Genomic DNA, 17,765 nt, shown 5'->3' on the forward strand with positions numbered 1-17,765 from the left:
GTGCTCGAGCCCGAGTGGCCAGCGTTGTGACCTGTAAGAGTACAGTAGTGGGATAGAATTGTAAGTTTGCCTAAAAGGGCAAGGGCCCCAGCGGGGAATGTCTTTTTGAAACGCTACCCCCTAAATAAACCCAACCCCAGAAAAAATAAAGCTGAAAGCGTGGCTTGTGTACGAGTACGGAGGAATACTCTAGTACTCGTACTTGGACAAGCAGCACCGCTACCGTATTGAGCTGAAGTGATCAGGGCTGAGAGAGGCATTTTTGTCGAGTCCATTGCCACCCTTCCTTCATACCCACAGCCACAGTCCCAAATGGGAAAATTCCCCTGTTTCGAGTACGGCGATTGGAAGGTGGGAGTGTTACTCAGGGGGGAGGAATCTGTCAAGGGTGAGCAAGCGATGGGATGGATGACCAAGTGAGGATTTATCCTCTTGAAGCTTAGTCGAGCTCTGGAATTCGCACTCTCTCTGTCCAGGGCCGAGGTACTCAAGTACGATTACTCGTACAGTACGAGTACAGTACGGTACCGGTACCAGCACTTGAGTGTGTGTGGATGGAAGATTTCGCGCCGGCAAATTGCGGGATGGCACCGCCTATCAGACGTCAAAGGAAGGGATGATTGCTCTGATTGTGGGCTGGGTCACACAAAAACTACTGGATGGGAAAGGATGAGCGGATCTACTGCTGGACCTGACCCAAATGCCGGGATGCAGGTACTGTACGTTTGCTTGAGCCATCACAGCAAGCACACACAGGGTCCCGAGTTGCAGGCACCACACAATCATTCCATGACTGAACCCCCCGCTACCTCTGCTCGAGCACTCGAGTACCTTGCAGTGAGACCAGACACAAATTGCTGTTCACTACCAATCACCGGTACCCTTGCCGCCAATTCGATGAAGCCCGTACGAGTACAGTACCGTACTCGAATACCAGAAAAAAAGAAAAAAAGAAAAAAAGAGGATAGGGAGGGAAAAAGCAAAGGTGGGAAAAGAAAGGAAATTTTCCAAAGTACCGTACTCGAGTACTCGTCCCCCCTGGCCATTTTGTGACCCCGCTTGATATGGGTTGTCCTCCTCTCCCTCTCCTTTCTCCTGGAGGTGTATAAGATGTCCCGGACCGCCCCGCCATCGTGTCTTTTCTCCCTCTCCTTCACCCTTCACCAACGCACTTCGTTCCCTTGACGACTTCTTTGTTACCTTCGATAGGTTTGACCTTTCACACACGCCAGCGGCAACCCCCCTTTGGAATCTATTCTGTGAATAAATTCCATATTCCATTCCTTACCGGACTTCCAGGCTACGGTGTATATCTTAACTTAAGGTGAGCCCTCCCTCGGTGGCCCATATTCACCCTACTGTCTGCTTTCCAGCCAGTCCCCCCCTCCCCTCCACCCCTATTTGCTTTCCATTTTGTCTGTGAATCATGAGCCCTTGTTCTACAGTGGATCACCGAGGCCTTTTCCACCGACAAACCTAAGAAAAACCAAGATTGCTGCCTCACCCTCCTGCCCTTTTCACCCCGTCCTCCCCACTCATCTCGATGCCCGGATAGCAAGCCTTTTTGTTCTTTTGCTTTTGTTTTACATGTTGTTAACCCTCAACCCGCCTCTGGGTTTCCAGAATTTAGATAATTCACAAAAGTTTGTCGGACTGTAATCGATCCACTCATTCTTTTAACGAACTATCTCCATATCACTCGAAGCGATAGCGAGACCTGCAAGTCCAGGACAAATCACATTCTCTTTCCAATAAAGTCGTCGACAAAAAGAAGCTAGTCTTTTTTTTCTTCTCTTTTTTTTTTAACCAAAGGAACCAAAAGTCGTTTGTCAATGAAGTTCTCAACAGCAACCGTCGCCGCCTTGTCGGTTTTCCTCCCTCAGATTGTCTCGGCGCACTTAGTCATGCTCGAGCCAAAGCAGTGGTTCGTTCCTGAAGTCATCCGTGGTAGCGTCGAGACCAGTGATAGTCAGCAGCATCCTCTACAAGCCGATGGATCGAACTTCCCTTGCCATGGCGTTGCTCCAGAGGGCGTTGTGGCAACATATGAGCCTGGGAGTACACAGAAGCTCAAGCTCCAGGGTACTGCAGTGCACGGTGGTGGATCCGGTCAGATGTCCATCACCTACGATCTCAATCCCACGAAGGATTCCAAGTTCCGTGTCATGCAGTCGTGGCAGGGAGATCATCCTATCAAGGCAGTTGGTAACTTGGGGCCTCAGGACAGAGATCCACAAAATCTTGGAGCGGCGTTTCCCTTGGATAGTGTCAATCCCCTTACCTTCAAGGTCCCGTCTAACCTTCCGAAGGGCAAGGCTGTAGTAGCCTGGTGAGTCTATTCACACTATCACTCAAGTGGAGGAGATGACTAATAATGAAAACAGGACTTGGTTCAACAGGCTCGGCAACCGGGAAATGTACATGAAGTGCGCCACCGTCGAGATCACTGGCCAGGAGACTTCCACCACGGGCTTCGAAGCCCTCCCGGAAATGTTCCGCGCAAACTCCGGCAACGGCTGCACAGTCCCGGAGGGCGTCGAATCCATCGCATTCAAGAACCCAGGGCCTGAGGTTGTCGGAAAGGGGGTCACCCCCGTCGCCTGCGACAATACGAAGCCCGGCACTGGAACACCAACAACCCCCGGCAACCCCTCGAGCAGCAGCGTTGTTGCCAAACCTCCGAGCAGCAGCAGTGTCGCCAGCCCCCCGAACAGCAGCAGCAGTGTCGCCAAACCCCCGAGCAGCACCGTTGTCGCCAAGCCAACTGGTACCGGTACTGGCTCTGCTCCTTCTTTCACCCCTACTTACACCCCTGCTCCCCCAACGCAGCCCAAGCAGCCCAGTGGCACCCAGCCGGCCGCTACCACCCAGACCCCCGCTCCTTCCCCCCCTGCTCAGCCCGAGGCTGGTGGTGCTTGCGTTGAGGGCGCTATCGTTTGCAATGCGGACGGAACCTGGTCTCAGTGCGGGTCCGGCCGCCTTCAGAACATGGGCCCGATCGCCCCCGGCATGACCTGCAAGAATGGAGCTTTCGCGCGCCAGAAGCGATCCATCCGCTTCTCGCACGATCACATGCGTCGTCGTCACGCTGGCGCCGAGGTCTCGCAGTAGAACAAATTGGAGTTGGCGGTTTGAATTTCATAGACCGGGAAGCGGGTGCACGAATCTTAGTATCTTTTCTCATTTCTTCGTGTTTTTGTATTATTACTTTCTCATTTCTTGTTTGGTCATTTTTTGTTATTTTTTGATTGGTGTGGGGTGGGGGGCAGGTGTCGATTAAAATTACAAACATGGGAAGGAGTGGAAAAAATATAAAAAAGGTCGTCGAACGACATTTTAGTTGTGCGTTTCGGGGTTTGTAATATAACTATATACAGTGCCTTTGGAACTTTTTAAAAAACATTTGGCTCGAAAACAATCTTTGTTTTGATATGATACTTGTAGTGGACAAGGAGTACTGGATTTGCGAGGATGGCGGTACGTCGGGGAATCCGTGCGTATCTGAGCTCCCATACAAACTCGCCACCCCTGTTTTATTGTGGAACTGGCTTGCTACGAGTAATTGCACTTTTTGCTCCAGGGACATGGAGTATCACTCGAGCTTTCGTGGTTGGGTATATTCATTTATGCATCTAGCAAAATGGCAATAACACATTTCCACGGTCCTTTCAGCCAAACAGCCTTCCTTCACCTCTTGACTCCATAAGAGTTTTGGAATCGGTAGTGCTACCTGAAGCTTGTCTCCAACCCTTTCCCGCTCCATAAACAAGAAGGCGGCATTCTAGAATAGCAACATGTTGGACTGTTAATCGTGGAACAGCGCAGGAGCTGGCGATGGTGCTATAATATTACAGGCACCAGCTGCGCCGATCAAAAACCACACGATACTGTACCAACCGGTAGGGTGAGAGAGGCGTGATAGCCTCCTCTCTGGCCCCCAACTCGATATCATCCCCAACAAGCAGCTAGAAGCTCCATTCACCTCATCACGCATTACCATCCACCCCCATTCCCCACCCCAATATTACTAGTTCTGGATTGGTGCGGTGGAGGGAAACCGTGAGCTGAGGGAAATAAATCCTGACTAATTGGAGTGTAAAGGCTTGTTGGGCGTTACTCGTATACCCCCTTCTTCAGGGGAGGAGTGGCGGTATTGGTTGTATCGTAGGCTGCTAAGGTGCTATTTCGTTCTCTCGTTCTCTCGCTCGCCCGTGGTGTTCTACGGTACGGTATGGTACTCGTGTGATAGGTTGCAGTACCGAGTGCGCATTCGATAGCCGGTGGAGTGACCTATGCACTATGTACTGAGAACGGAGAAAGGGGCGGTTTTACATGATGGCGGGGCGATAATATATTCCGTGGGCATGATTACAAGTAGAGAAGGAGAAACTGGAGATGAAGGAAGGGGGAAAAAGTAAACTTGGACTTTGCAATTCTGGTGATCGGAGTTGTCGTAGCTGGGAGATTAGAGAAATGTATCGTAATTGTGTGGATCGGTGGTTGGTTCCTACTGGGTAATAATATAGTATGCTTACATGTCCCGCTAACTCATCCGTAGCTATGGAAGTCGGAGGGTGGATAACAGCGCACTGTGGGAGGCCCTCGCCCTTTTGGAGACAGTACACTATGGCGAAGGGACCGTGGGAGTTTGTAATATTGGTAGATGGAATCTTATGCTGTGCGAGGTGTAACTTGGTGGATAATACAACTGCTGTGCGGAAAAGATCTCAAGACCCCCCCCACGCACATCAAGAGAATAACATTGCGAGAGTCGACAACGAATAAGGCGTACAGCCAGCAAGAACCCCATAATCGAGGATAGCTAGGGACGTCTACTCGCTCGCGATTTTTTTTTTTTTGTAAAATCCGCGGTGTGTTTTTAGGTATGATATGATATCTGACAAGCAAGCATCTCCTAGGGTACAACCGGTGAAGGCGGGAAGGATCCCATACCGTAAAAACTCGAATAAGCGGACAATGTGCTATGGAGTCGAATTAAGGTGAATCATACTAAGACAATTCTTCAGGTAAGGTACAATATCAGTCTCAGTCTTTCTTGGCAGTTACTCAAAATATATTTCTACTTCGTCTTCATGCTCATCAAGTTCTACAGGATCATTCTCATCATCAATAATACATTCCCCCTCCTCATTCCTCAATCCTTTGGTAAGAAATGCTGTGTCAATACCCTTTATGGAAATCTCATGATGTGCTGACACATCTACAGGCAGTGCAAGTGTCACGAATGTGGCTTAGCGAGGAAAGGGGTTTTCACGTGATACATGGTTATGAGTCACAGGTATGTTATTGTTTCACGCATATGACCTATTCGGGTTATATGATTAGTTATGTGTGGGATTTGTGATGCTTTCGCACATGGCTCAAGTATGAGTCATGGGACATGCGCCTGACGAGTATGCCTTACGAGTATGCCTTACGGGCAAGCCTTGTGCATATGATTTATGTTTCACACATGACCTCATTATGATGTCATGGGTTTCGTGCATATGACTCAGTCGAGTCATATGACTTGTTTATTGCATTATGATTGATTTATGAGTTTCGCACATGACCTTGCTATGAGGTCATGGGTTTTGAGCATGTGATCACTTTGGTCATATGATTAGTTTGTTATGATTTAGTTTCGCACATGGTCACATGATTAAAGACAGGAAGAACACTATATAAGGAGGCCGATGCGGCCGAGGAAGATAGGTTCTTCACGCTTTGTTCTAAGTACTTTCCCTACTTATTACTTTAACGAATATAAAACGCCCTTACGATCTTTATCTTTATTGCAACGTTATCGTTATGCCAAGGAAGGAGCTTTACGAAGAAGAGTTAGCGAAAGCTTATGATAGGCGTTCCCGGTAGAAGACAAGGGTCTTGTACTATTGGTAACGTAGGCGGAGGCCTAGAGCTATCGTAAGACAAGGAGAAGAAGAAAGACAGGAAGAGAAGTATCGTTCCCCGTTGCCAAGCACTAACTATCCAAAGAGGGATCGTTACATTACAAAGCGTCACCTAGTACGACGCCAAACGATACAAGACGGCATCCTTCAACCCAGATCGGGAAGGAGATATTGACATCGACGATCAAAATCTTAATCTAGGAGGCTTCAGCGACGCCCTAGATCACGTCTCAGAAGAACCCTCGAGAGCAGCAAGCCCAGTAACCCCAGAGAAAGGATCACCAGTCGAGAGCTCTCCTGCTGGAACGCCACGACCCGAGAGAATGTCGGGATCCGCAGTACCTGGGCCACCGGCCCCAGCCGCTCCGGCACCAGGAACCAGAATACTTGGAATGACTGAAAATCAGTTTCAGGCATTTCTTGCAGCCACGCGAAATACAGGGCAAGGAAATGTCTAACGACCAAAAGCAAAGGAGCACGACACATACGAAGGAGCCGAAGATAAGCTACGAATATTCTTAGCGCAATGCGAGGGATATTTTGCAGTTAAGGGATACGGAGATCACCATGATGAAATTAAGATTCCATATGTGAAATCTCTACTCAGAGGACTCGCGGGACAATGGATCATGCCCTTCCAAGATGGACGGAAACAGAGGGAATGGGTCACGTACGAAGAGTTCAAGGCGACACTCTTTGAACAATTTGGAGACCCCAACGCCAAAGAAACAGCAAGACGAAAGCTAGAAAAACTCTAGCAAGGAAAACAAATGTTCACAGCATACTGGAATGAATGTCGACTGTTGGAATATGAGGCCGAGTTTGATGATGTGACTCTCTAGATCATCCTCCTGAGAAACTACAGTGAGAGACTCCGAGAGGTATGGGGAATCTCTGACCTGCGCTCTACGACAGCTGAACGATTTGCAAGATGGGCAATTGACAAAGAAAGCAAATTAAACATGGTTCGGAGCAACTCGGAAAATACTATAGCACATAGGGTGGTCCAATCATCCAGGAATGTGGACGGAACCTTCAAACCGCAAGCACCTCGAGGAGAAAGTCGAGCATTACCACCAGGCGAACTAATGGAATTAGACAAATCAAGAGCAGGGCCTGCTCTGAATCTGTCTAAGGAAGAATACGCCGGAAGGATGAATGGGAAACTATGCCTAAGGTGTAGAAAAGCAGGGCATCGGATACGAGAATGTAGAAGCCGACCGGACAATGGATACCAGGGAAACAGAGCTACTGGAAATTATCGTTTCCAAAATCAGAAAAGAAGCAACATCCGCGAAATGATAGTAGAGGATTTACCGGCGGAAAACGAAGAGGGTCCCCAGTAAACGGTGGTCTGGGAGACCCAAGATGTGGACCTGGAAAACCCATCAAATTAGCGAACTACTACACGGCACTATACACACAAAGAGGAGAAGAAGATGGAGATCATGTGATGATCAAAACGAAGATATACAACAGAGAAAGCGAAGAAAGAACAATATATGCAATGCTCGTGTAACCGGTACGGGTACTTGGTTATTGGTTTTGTTTTATGTTTTGTTTTAAGTATTGCTTTGATACTTGGGTTTGTTTTATGTTTCGTTTTAAGTATCGCTTTGATACTTGGTTTGTTTTAAGTATCGTTTGATACTTGGGTTTGTTTTATGTTTTGTTTTAAGTATCGCTTTGATACTTGGTTTGTTTTATGTTTTGTTTTAAGTATCGCTTTGATACTTGGTTTGTTTTAAGTATCGCTTTGATACTTAAAGAGTTTTACCAAAGTGTATCGATTGATACCTTTGATTAGTTTCGTTCATGCTAGACATGAACAGATTTGTGTATTTAAAGACCGCCTGTTTCTACGATGGAAAAGGCAGACTTCGACAGACAGTATTTCAATATACTTGGTTGAACGGTTACTTCTTTGTTCCCCAGTACACCCTCGAAGCCTCCTTTAGTTCTCAGCTCTCGCCTCCTCTTTGGAAGAGCAGGCCACCTGCCAACTATCGTATCTATTACCGATAACGTGATTAGCTCCTTGCGAACACGTTACAGCTCGACTCGGGGGCCACTGAAGACTTCATCGACAAAGAAATATGCGACAAATACGGCCTCCACACCAAACAAGCGAAGAAAGCAAGACAGGTCAACTTAGCTGATGGAAAACCAAGTGCTATGGGTCCTATAACCCATACGGCGACAGTATCCATGGACATTGACAGTCATAGGGAAACGGCAACCTTTCAAGTGGCAGATCTGAAGAACCATGAGATAGTCCTAGGGATGCCATGGTTACAGAAGCATAATCTGACGATCGATTGGAATGAGAACAAGATGACCTTTACAAGTGAACTATGTGCGACACGATGTGTCAACAGTTCACCTGTGGTCTACGCAATACCGATACGAGAAGTGGAGGAAGAAACTTTGCATGCAAAGTTTGCCGAGATGCGGCAAGACAAGAGGGTCCGGATACAAAGACTGGACCAAGAGGCAAAAGTGCCTACCAAGGGTTCCAAAGGGGCAGCAGGACACGACCTATATGCCAACGAAGGACTCAAGATACCGGCCAACGGGCAGGTAATGGTAGCGACGGGAACAGCCATTGGACTCCCAGAAGGCACCTATGGACAAAGAGCACCCTGCAGTGGTCTAGCAGTCAAACACCGACTCATGACCATGGCATGAGTGATCGACGTCGACTATACCGGTGAAATCAAAGTGGTCCTGGCCAACCTTGCTCAAGAGGACTACCAAGTCCAGAAAGGCGATCGAATTGCACAGTTGATAATCGAAAAAATCAACAAAGAGGATCTGCATGAAGTAGATCAACTGGAAGAAACCATAAGAGGAAACAAGGGATTTGGAAGTACGGACCAAAAACAGCTCGATACAACAAAAAGAATTGAGATCAAAGAGATCACAGTACAAGCCTTTGGACGATATTATCGAAGAGGAGATACAACAGGAATTCTCAAATGGACATACAAAGACGAAAAAGCGGTTCTAGCAAAAATCAACATTAGCACAGAGCTAGCAATTCAGGACAAGAAATACCAAAGCAAAAAAGGATGGAAAGAATTGGTTCCAAAAGAATATCACCAATTCACAAATCTATTCTAAGAAGAGGAAGCTACGGAGCTACCACCTCGAAGACCAGGAATCGACCACGCAATTCAGCTGGACAAAGACGAAAAAACGGGAAAGACAAAAGAGATTCCCTATAAGAAGTTATACCCCCTAGGGGAAGCAGAGCTCAAAGAACTTAGGAAGTACATCGTGCAAAACCTAAAGAGAGGATGGATCCGAGACTCTTTCGTGTCAGGAGGATCCCCAATACTATTCGTCAAAAAGAAAGATGGAAAAATGAGACTATGCGTGGACTACAGAGCCCTCAATTCAGTTACCAAGAAGGACCGATATTCACTACCCTTGATTGGGGAAGCACTGGACAGACTACGATCAGCAAAATACTTCACCAAACTTGACATCAAAGACGCATACCACAATATACGCATCAAGGCAGGAGACGAATGGAAGACTACATTCGCCTCAAGATACGGAATGTTCGAATACTTGGTTATGCCCTTCGGGCTAACCAACGCATCGGCTTCATTCCGGAGATGGATCAACAAGGTACTTAATAAGTACCATGACATATGTTGCATCGTATACTTGGACAAGGTACTCATATACTTGGAAAACATTCAACAATACCAAAAAGATATCAGCAATCTCATGGTGGCAATACAAGGATCAGGAATGAAGATCAAACTAACAAAATGCGAATTCCATAAGGAAGAAAGAGAATACCTTGGATTTATTATCAATTGAAGTGGGGTCAAGGTCGACCCTGTTAAAACAGCAGCCATATGGGAATGGGCCAAACCAAACAACAAAACAGATGTCCAATGCTTTATGGGATTCTGCAACTTTTATCGAAGGTTCATAGAGGGGTTTAGCAGACTTGCAAAACCACTCTATAACCTAACAAAAAAAGACAAGAAATGGGAATGGGGAGAAACGGAACAAAAGGCATATGATGCAATACGAATGCATCTAGTATCGGCACCCATATTGGTCCATTTTAACCCAAATCGAAGGACAATGATTGAAACGGACGCCTCAAAATATGTATGCTCAGGCATACTATCGCAACAATGCGACAATGGAAAATGGAGGCCAGTATCCTATCGATCCAAGACAGTGACCCCCGCAGAGTGCAACTATGATGTTGCAAACAAAGAACTATTAGCAATAGTTCAAGCATTAAAAGAATGGAGAAGATACGTTTCAAACATCGACCATCCAGTCCGAGTTCTAACCGACCACAAGACCCTGGTGCCGTTCATGACTATGAAAGAACTGAACTACCGCCAGATAAGATGGATGGAATACCTTAGCAAATACAACTTCAAAATCGAATATCGACCAGGCAAAGAATGTGGAAAGCCAGATGCTCTCACAAGGATTGCAAGCGACAAACCATAAACGAAAGAAGATGAAAGGATCAAACAAAAAACAAGGATCCTATTACCAAAAACCTACTTCGAGGCAATGGAGGTTATCCAATTCACACCAAAGGAAGAAAGAGGAATTGAGAACGCAAACAAGAAAGACAAAACAATCCAGGCAATAAGAGAAGCCTTAGAAGGAGGAAAAAAGGAGATGAAAGGAATTGCATAGGGGTTATGCCAATGGAAGAATGGAAATATGTGGTACGATGGAAAACAATGGATCCCGGAAGAAGAGGAGATAAGGACAGACATCATACGACAACACCACGATATCCGAATAGCAGGACATGGAGGGATGGCTAAAACCACAGAATTCATCATGAGGTCATTCTATTGGCCAGGACTGCGCGAAGATGTCAAACGATATGTCAAAAACTGTGACATATGCCAGAGGACGAAAACGGCTAAACAAACACCATATGGATTACTAAGATACTCGAAATGAAGATCATTGGGCACCGAACAACCATGGGAAACAATTACTATGGATTTCATCACGGACCTACCAACATCGGAAAATTGTGATAGCATCTTGGTCGTGGTGGATCGCCTGACCAAAATGAGTCATTTCATTCCGGTTAGAAAAGACATCAACACGAGGGATTTTATACAAACATTCTTCTGAGAGGTCTTTCGACTTCACGGCCTCCCAAAGAATATCATTACCGATCGAGGAACACTATTCACATCGGGACTATGGAAGAAAGTAACTGGAGAAATGGGGATACAAAACAGAATGAGCACAGCGTTCCACCCACAAACGGATGGACAAACGGAACGGGTAAATGCGATACTTGAACAATATTTAAGGGCCTATGTCAACTATCAGCAAGATGATTGGTACAAGCTGTTATCTATGGCCGAATTCGCATACAACAATGGAAAGCAAGAAACAATTGGCACGACACCCTTCTTCGCAAATTACGGACAACATCCACGAAGTCAGACCACATATCATACGATTAATGATGTGATACCGGATAAAACCGATATGGGGAAACTACACGAAACATTACAATACGAAATGAGTCAAGCGCAACTACGACAGAAGGAACAATACGATAAGCACCGAAGACCAGATCGGAACATACGACCACGAGATATGGTATGGCTAACACCACGCAATATGCATACAACGCGACCATCAAAGAAATTGGACTACAAGAAAATAGGACCATTCCGGATACTGGAAAAAGTGGGCAGCCGAGCTTATAAACTCGACCTTCCCCCCTCAATACGAATACACAATACATTCCACATCTCACTCCTCGAACTACACAACGACAACAAGTTTCCTTCACAAACACTTATTCCTCCACCTCCAATCGAACTCGACAGAGAACCAGAATACGAGCTCGACGAATAGTTGATTCCCGCTTCTTCCACGATCACCTCCAATACTGAGCCAAGTAGACAGGATATTCTCCCGAACACGATAAAACTTGGTACTTCGCACACAACTTCGAAAATGCACAAGATGCCATCTCAACCTTCCACCAGCGATACACAGGCAAGCCCGGCCCAGGTGACGATCACATTCAACCAAGACAAAGGAGAGGGAAAGACTCCCACGCTGTTGCAGCAATACGAGGGCTGGGGCGATAGCCCCCGCCAAACTACACCCACCAGCCCCAAATACTCATTCATAGAGCCAACTGACGAAGAACTCAAGGAAAGGGAAAGACAAGCACAGCATAACGCCATGTCATGGACGGTATGCTACGATGACAGTTGCCAAACACACTTTGGCGACAAGGAAGACTCGGGATGGTTCCCGAGGGAATGTCGAAAGCGTGGCCCATGCCCAGACCAGGTCCTGAAGCATTGGCAACAATGCTTCAGAAATGGGTGCACAATGTACAGGGCACAAAAAATATCTGCGGGATTCTACCCGCAGAAGGATGGAAGCAGAAAAGAGTTGGAAGGAGAAGATGCCAGAAAGGCATGGGCTGCGAGGACGTGGTCCAAGGAGGGAGGGGCCCAAAACTCCTCGGCAGACACGGAACTGGATGTCAGGAGCCTACACAGGCAGATCTGGGGACTCCGAGAACAACTAGGCCAAGCCGAGGCCACAATTTCGGCAAACGACAAAACGATCGCGGAGCTTAGCTAGCTGAACGACAATCAGCGGCACACGATCGAGATGGCGAATCTGACTCTGGAATCAGTAAGGGTCAGATGGAGGACGGTAGATGAAAAGTTCCACAAGCTGAGAAGGACCATGGGCTCGGCAGGACGTGAACTATTGAAACTGGGAGAAAAAGCCTGATGGGACTCAGGCTTAGGGGGAGGGGAGCTAATGTCACGAATGTGGCTTAGCGAGGAAAGGGTTTTTCACGTGACACGTGGTTATGAGTCACAGGTATGTTATTGTTTCACACATATGACCTATTCGGGTTATATGATTAGTTATGTGTGAGATTTGTGATGCTTTCGCACATGGCTCAAGTATGAGTCATGGGACATGTGCCTGACGAGTATGCCTTACGAGTGTGCCTTACGGGCAAGCCTTGCACATATGATTTATGTTTCGCACATGACCTCATTATGATGTCATGGGTTTCGTGCATATGACTCAGTCGAGTCATATGACTTGTTTATTACATTATGATTGATTTATGAGTTTCGCACATGACCTTGCTATGAGGTCATGGGTTTTGAGCATGTGATCACTTTGGTCATATGATTAGTTTGTTATGATTTAGTTTCGCACATGGTCACATGATTAAAGACAGGAAGAACACTATATAAGGAGGCCGATGCGGCCGAGGAAGATAGGTTCTTCACGCTTTGTTCTAAGTACTTTCCCTACTTATTACTTTAACGAATATAAAACGCCCTTACGATCTTTATCTTTATTGCAACGTTATCGTTATGCCAAGGAAGGAGCTTTACGAAGAAGAGTTAGAGAAAGCTTACCATAGGCGTTCCCGGTAGAAGACAAGGGTCTTGTACTATCGGTAACGTAGGCAGAGGCTTAGAGCTATCGTAAGACAAGGAGAAGAAGAAAGACAGGAAGAGAAGTATCGTTCCCTGTTGCCAAGCACTAACTATCCAAAGAGGGATCGTTACAGCAAGACCAATAATGCGGAATGCCCTCCTTATTATCACCACTTTCTTAACTGAAAACCACTCTCATGGTCCTCCTACCACCCAGGTCACTGGAATTCGTCTCTGCCCCACCTTACTCCCAATTAACCTCCTCCCCCCTTCCATGATTTCTTCTTCCTCTCTTTCTATTTTGCCTATCACTGCCTCTAATAAATCCTATTGTCTTAGTTCTTATGCTTTTTTGCTTATTTTTTTCTTTCAAGTATCTGGGTAAGTTTTCTTCCTATAATTGTTTTGTGAAATATACTAATCTTTAGGATATATTTAAATAACGTGTTTATTGAAATATTAAGAGGCTGCACAAGGCCAGTACAGCTGCAAGGAATAACACTGGGTATTAGATCATTTGCTTACATGGTATCAAGTACCTTATCCGCTTTGTGTCCAGAAAACAGATCAAGTACTAACAGGGTAGGTTGATCCTCCACTATGGAAACCAATTGTTCCTCTAACCATTCAATTATATTCTGACTATTTATATAGGCTGTAGGATTGAAGCCAAAACTATGACACAGGGGTCATATTGTTATATTTTAGTAAGTACTATTGCTCCTACTCCCTTTCTTCTGAAAAAGATTAATGATTTAATGCTTGGTATACCCTCAGCAAAGATGGTAAGCTGTATGGTCACCTACCACTTGTCCTATCCTGACAACTGACTTGACTGTATCCAAATTGTTTTTTCTCTAGTACTATTGTAAGTATGGCCCTCAACAAATTCATATAGAACAGGAGTCTGATTCATATTTGTTTAGCAGAAACGATCTGTATAGACTGTTAGAAGTACTGGGATCTGAATCACAGGAACCACCCTAAATAGAGCAAACCTGCTTGGAATCAGAATCTTTGGCCTCCAACATCCCCCTCTGGCCTCCTTATTGGACCTGCATAGTATTATATATATTGATCTTAGTTACAGCCTGTCATTATAATACTACAGAATTGAAGGTGTCAAAATAATACTCTACACATTGCTACCATCTGATCAATCGGATCCTGTTTGCAGGTTATATAAGAGGAGACCTTGGGGTCAGTCTAGGAAGTAGAACAGAGTAAATCTATCGACTACTCAGGAGGTTACTAGGCTTCAAAGATGGAATATCTTTGACATAAGCTGTAAGTAAATGGGAAGTATTTACACAAAGATATAGTATTAAATGTTAGAGAATCTCTATGAAGAGCTAATACATTCTAATCTACCCTACAATGGTTAGGAGTGTCTAGAACTTCAAGGGACACTTGCAAAGAGGCCAATAGACTTCACTGAGTATTACAATCAGGTCTAGAAATGTATCGTAATTGCAGGAATTATCCTCAATATTAAACAGTGACTAAAGCCCTATTACTTAGAGACAACCAAGAGTTGCTGATTGAGGGATTATCTGCCAATCTGGTAGAATAGCTTCCTGTGAATTAGTAGGAAGATATTCAGAGAATATCTTTTACTTGGATCAGAAGTTATGGAGTTTCAAAGGTAGTGACCTAAGAAGGTTACATCTACAACTACTCCTGCAGACAAGACCGCGGGTGAAACCCATCACTTTGTTAATAAGTGTGTAACGATCCCTCCTCGGATGATTAGTTTTTGGCGATGGGGACCGATACTTTGGTTTCTTTCCTTAGTCTTACTATAGTACTAGGCTTCTGCTTACGTTACCAATAGTATAAGACCTTTGTCTTCTATCGAGAACGCCTATCATAAGCTTTCTCTAACTCTTCTTTGTGAAGAGCTTTTCTTGGCATAACAATAATATTGCAATAAAGATAAAGATCGTAAAGGTGTTTTATATTCGTTAAAGTAATAAGAAGGAAAAGTACTTAGAACAAAGTGTGAAGAACCTATCCTCCTCAGCCGCATTGGCCTCCTTATATAGTATTCCCGCCCATAATCATGTAACCCAAAGTGGTCACATGTGCAAAACCAAATCATAACAAACTAATCATGTGACCAAAGTGGTCACACGCTCAAAATCCATGACCTCATAGTAAGGTCATGTGCAAAAACTCATAAACCAATCATAACGCAATAAACAAGTCATATGACCTGACAGAGTCATATGTGTGAAACCCATGACCTCATAACGAGGTCATGTGCAAAACATAAATCATATGTGCAAGGCATACGCGCAAGGCACACTCGCAAGGCATACTTGCCAGGTACAGATCTCATAACTCATAATTGAGTCATGTATGAAACATAACAAATCATAACATAATAAGTCATATGACCCAAATGAGTCATATGTGTGAAACAATAACATACCTATGACTCATAATCCTGAGTCATGTGAAAACCTTTTCCATGCTGAGCCATGTTCTTGACAAAGGGAGACAATTGAGTCCAATACAGTTCGACTTGAGAACTAGGCCATAAGTCTAAGAACTCTGAAGATTGGATAATTACTATTGAGAACAATACACTTCTCCAATTGATAAAATAGTAATTATTAAAGAGTGTGTGATGCTTTTCAGAGTCTTCTAGTATTTGCACTTCAGGAGAATACCTGATATTGCAAGTTACAGTTAAAGAGGTACATATTTTATATGAAAGATTGATGTAGTCCGTGAATACTCAGATGTAGAATATAAATATTGAAGTGCCTCCCAAGCTTTTAGAAATCAAGTAATGGAGAAGAGATCTTAACAATACAATTATTAGAAATACTGGGATCCAATACCTAAGAATTATCCTAAGTAGGGTAACCCTACTTGCAATTAAAATGCCTGGTCTCCAACACCCCTATTTGGCCCCCTGGTAGGGTCCACTTGTCATCATACATATCAATCTTAGTTACCTCCTGTGACTATAATGCCACAGAATTGAAGGTGTCAGAATAACACTATATATATCACTGCTGTCCATCCGACCAGAACCTGTTCACAGGATATATGGGAGGCAACTATTGGCTAGGTCTGGGAAGTGTAACGGAGTAAATCTGTCAACTACTAAGAGAGCTACTAGGCTTTAAAGATATAATATCATTGGCATAAGCCATAGGTAATGGGATGTTTTCGCTTGAAGAGATGGTATTGAATGATAAAAGATCTCAACGAGAGACCAATATATTCGCAGCCACCCTACAATAATCAGAAGAGTCTAGAACTCCAAGGAATACTACTATAGAAGCCAAAGAACCTTATGGAGTGTGACAACTACATTTCGGAATACATTGTAGCTGTGTGAATGATTCTCAATACTACAACAGCGATTGAAACCGGTTATCCAAAGCAACCAAGGGTTGCCGACAGAGGAATTCTTTATCAATCTGGTGGAAAGGCTTTCTGTGAATTAGTAGGAAGTTCTCCGGAAAATATCTATAGGTTAGGTAAGGAGTTATGAAGGTTTGAAGTTGGGTAACCTACAAAGATTGCAATTATGACTACCTTTGCAGATACAACCCGCAGATGAAACTAATTATGTTATCAATAAAGAAGACAATTGGGACCAATTCAGTTCGACTTAAGAACTAGGCCATAAGTCTAAAGACTCTAATGATAGGATAATTACTATTGGGAATAGTTTGGTTTCCAGTTAGTTATATCATAATTACCAAAGAGGGTGTGTTGATTTTCAAAGCCTCCTAGTGTTCGTACCTTTTAAGAATACCTGATATTGCAAGTTATATTCAGAGAGGTATATAGTTGTATAATAAATAGATGTAGTCCACGAACACTCAGACATAGAATATAAATATCGAAGTATGGTGCCAGAAAACTAAACTCTAAACCAACTTTCAGTGCAAAAATATGACAATTTTTTCGCAATAGCAACTGTAACACTACTAAGAATAAAAATATTGATTGTTAATAGGGTAAAGATACCCTGACTATTTAATCCTCATGGCTTCCAGCATTCTAGTTTTCAAAGTATCCCAGAAAAGTATATTAATTTTTTAATTTTTTAATTTACAAAAACATAGGACCTTGAAAAGCAAAAGGTATTTTGTATAATACAAGTAAGAAATATAAAAAGTGAGTTGAAAAACATTATACTTCTAGTCTACTCTACATTAAGATCTGTTTCTGAAATATGTTGGTGAGATGAGTATCGAGTATAAACATGTTTCCTGAAATCAGTAGAATCATAAACAATATTATTTCGATAGACATTCATCATTCGTAGGGTCAGTTGATAGTATTTCCAAATTACAGTATTTGGAATTTGGTTTAAAGCAGTTGATACAGTATACCGTAAAGCCATATATGTGTATTCGCAGTGGGCTCT

General features: G+C 44.2%; 1 protein-coding gene; it reads left to right on the forward strand.

The window, feature by feature from the left end:
- Positions 1-1,168: 1,168 nt before the first annotated feature.
- Positions 1,169-3,407, forward strand: GSTUM_00011916001 (uncharacterized protein). XM_002842226.2 has 3 exons: positions 1,169-1,324; positions 1,624-2,329; positions 2,385-3,407. The coding sequence occupies exons 2-3, from the start codon at positions 1,833-1,835 to the stop codon at positions 3,109-3,111; spliced, it is 1,224 nt and encodes a 407-aa protein (XP_002842272.1). The 5' UTR covers positions 1,169-1,324; positions 1,624-1,832; the 3' UTR covers positions 3,112-3,407.
- Positions 3,408-17,765: the final 14,358 nt, after the last annotated feature.

Source organism: Tuber melanosporum (genome assembly GCF_000151645.1).
Source record: "Tuber melanosporum whole genome shotgun sequence assembly, scaffold_92, strain Mel28".
Lineage (NCBI taxonomy): Eukaryota > Fungi > Ascomycota > Pezizomycetes > Pezizales > Tuberaceae > Tuber > Tuber melanosporum.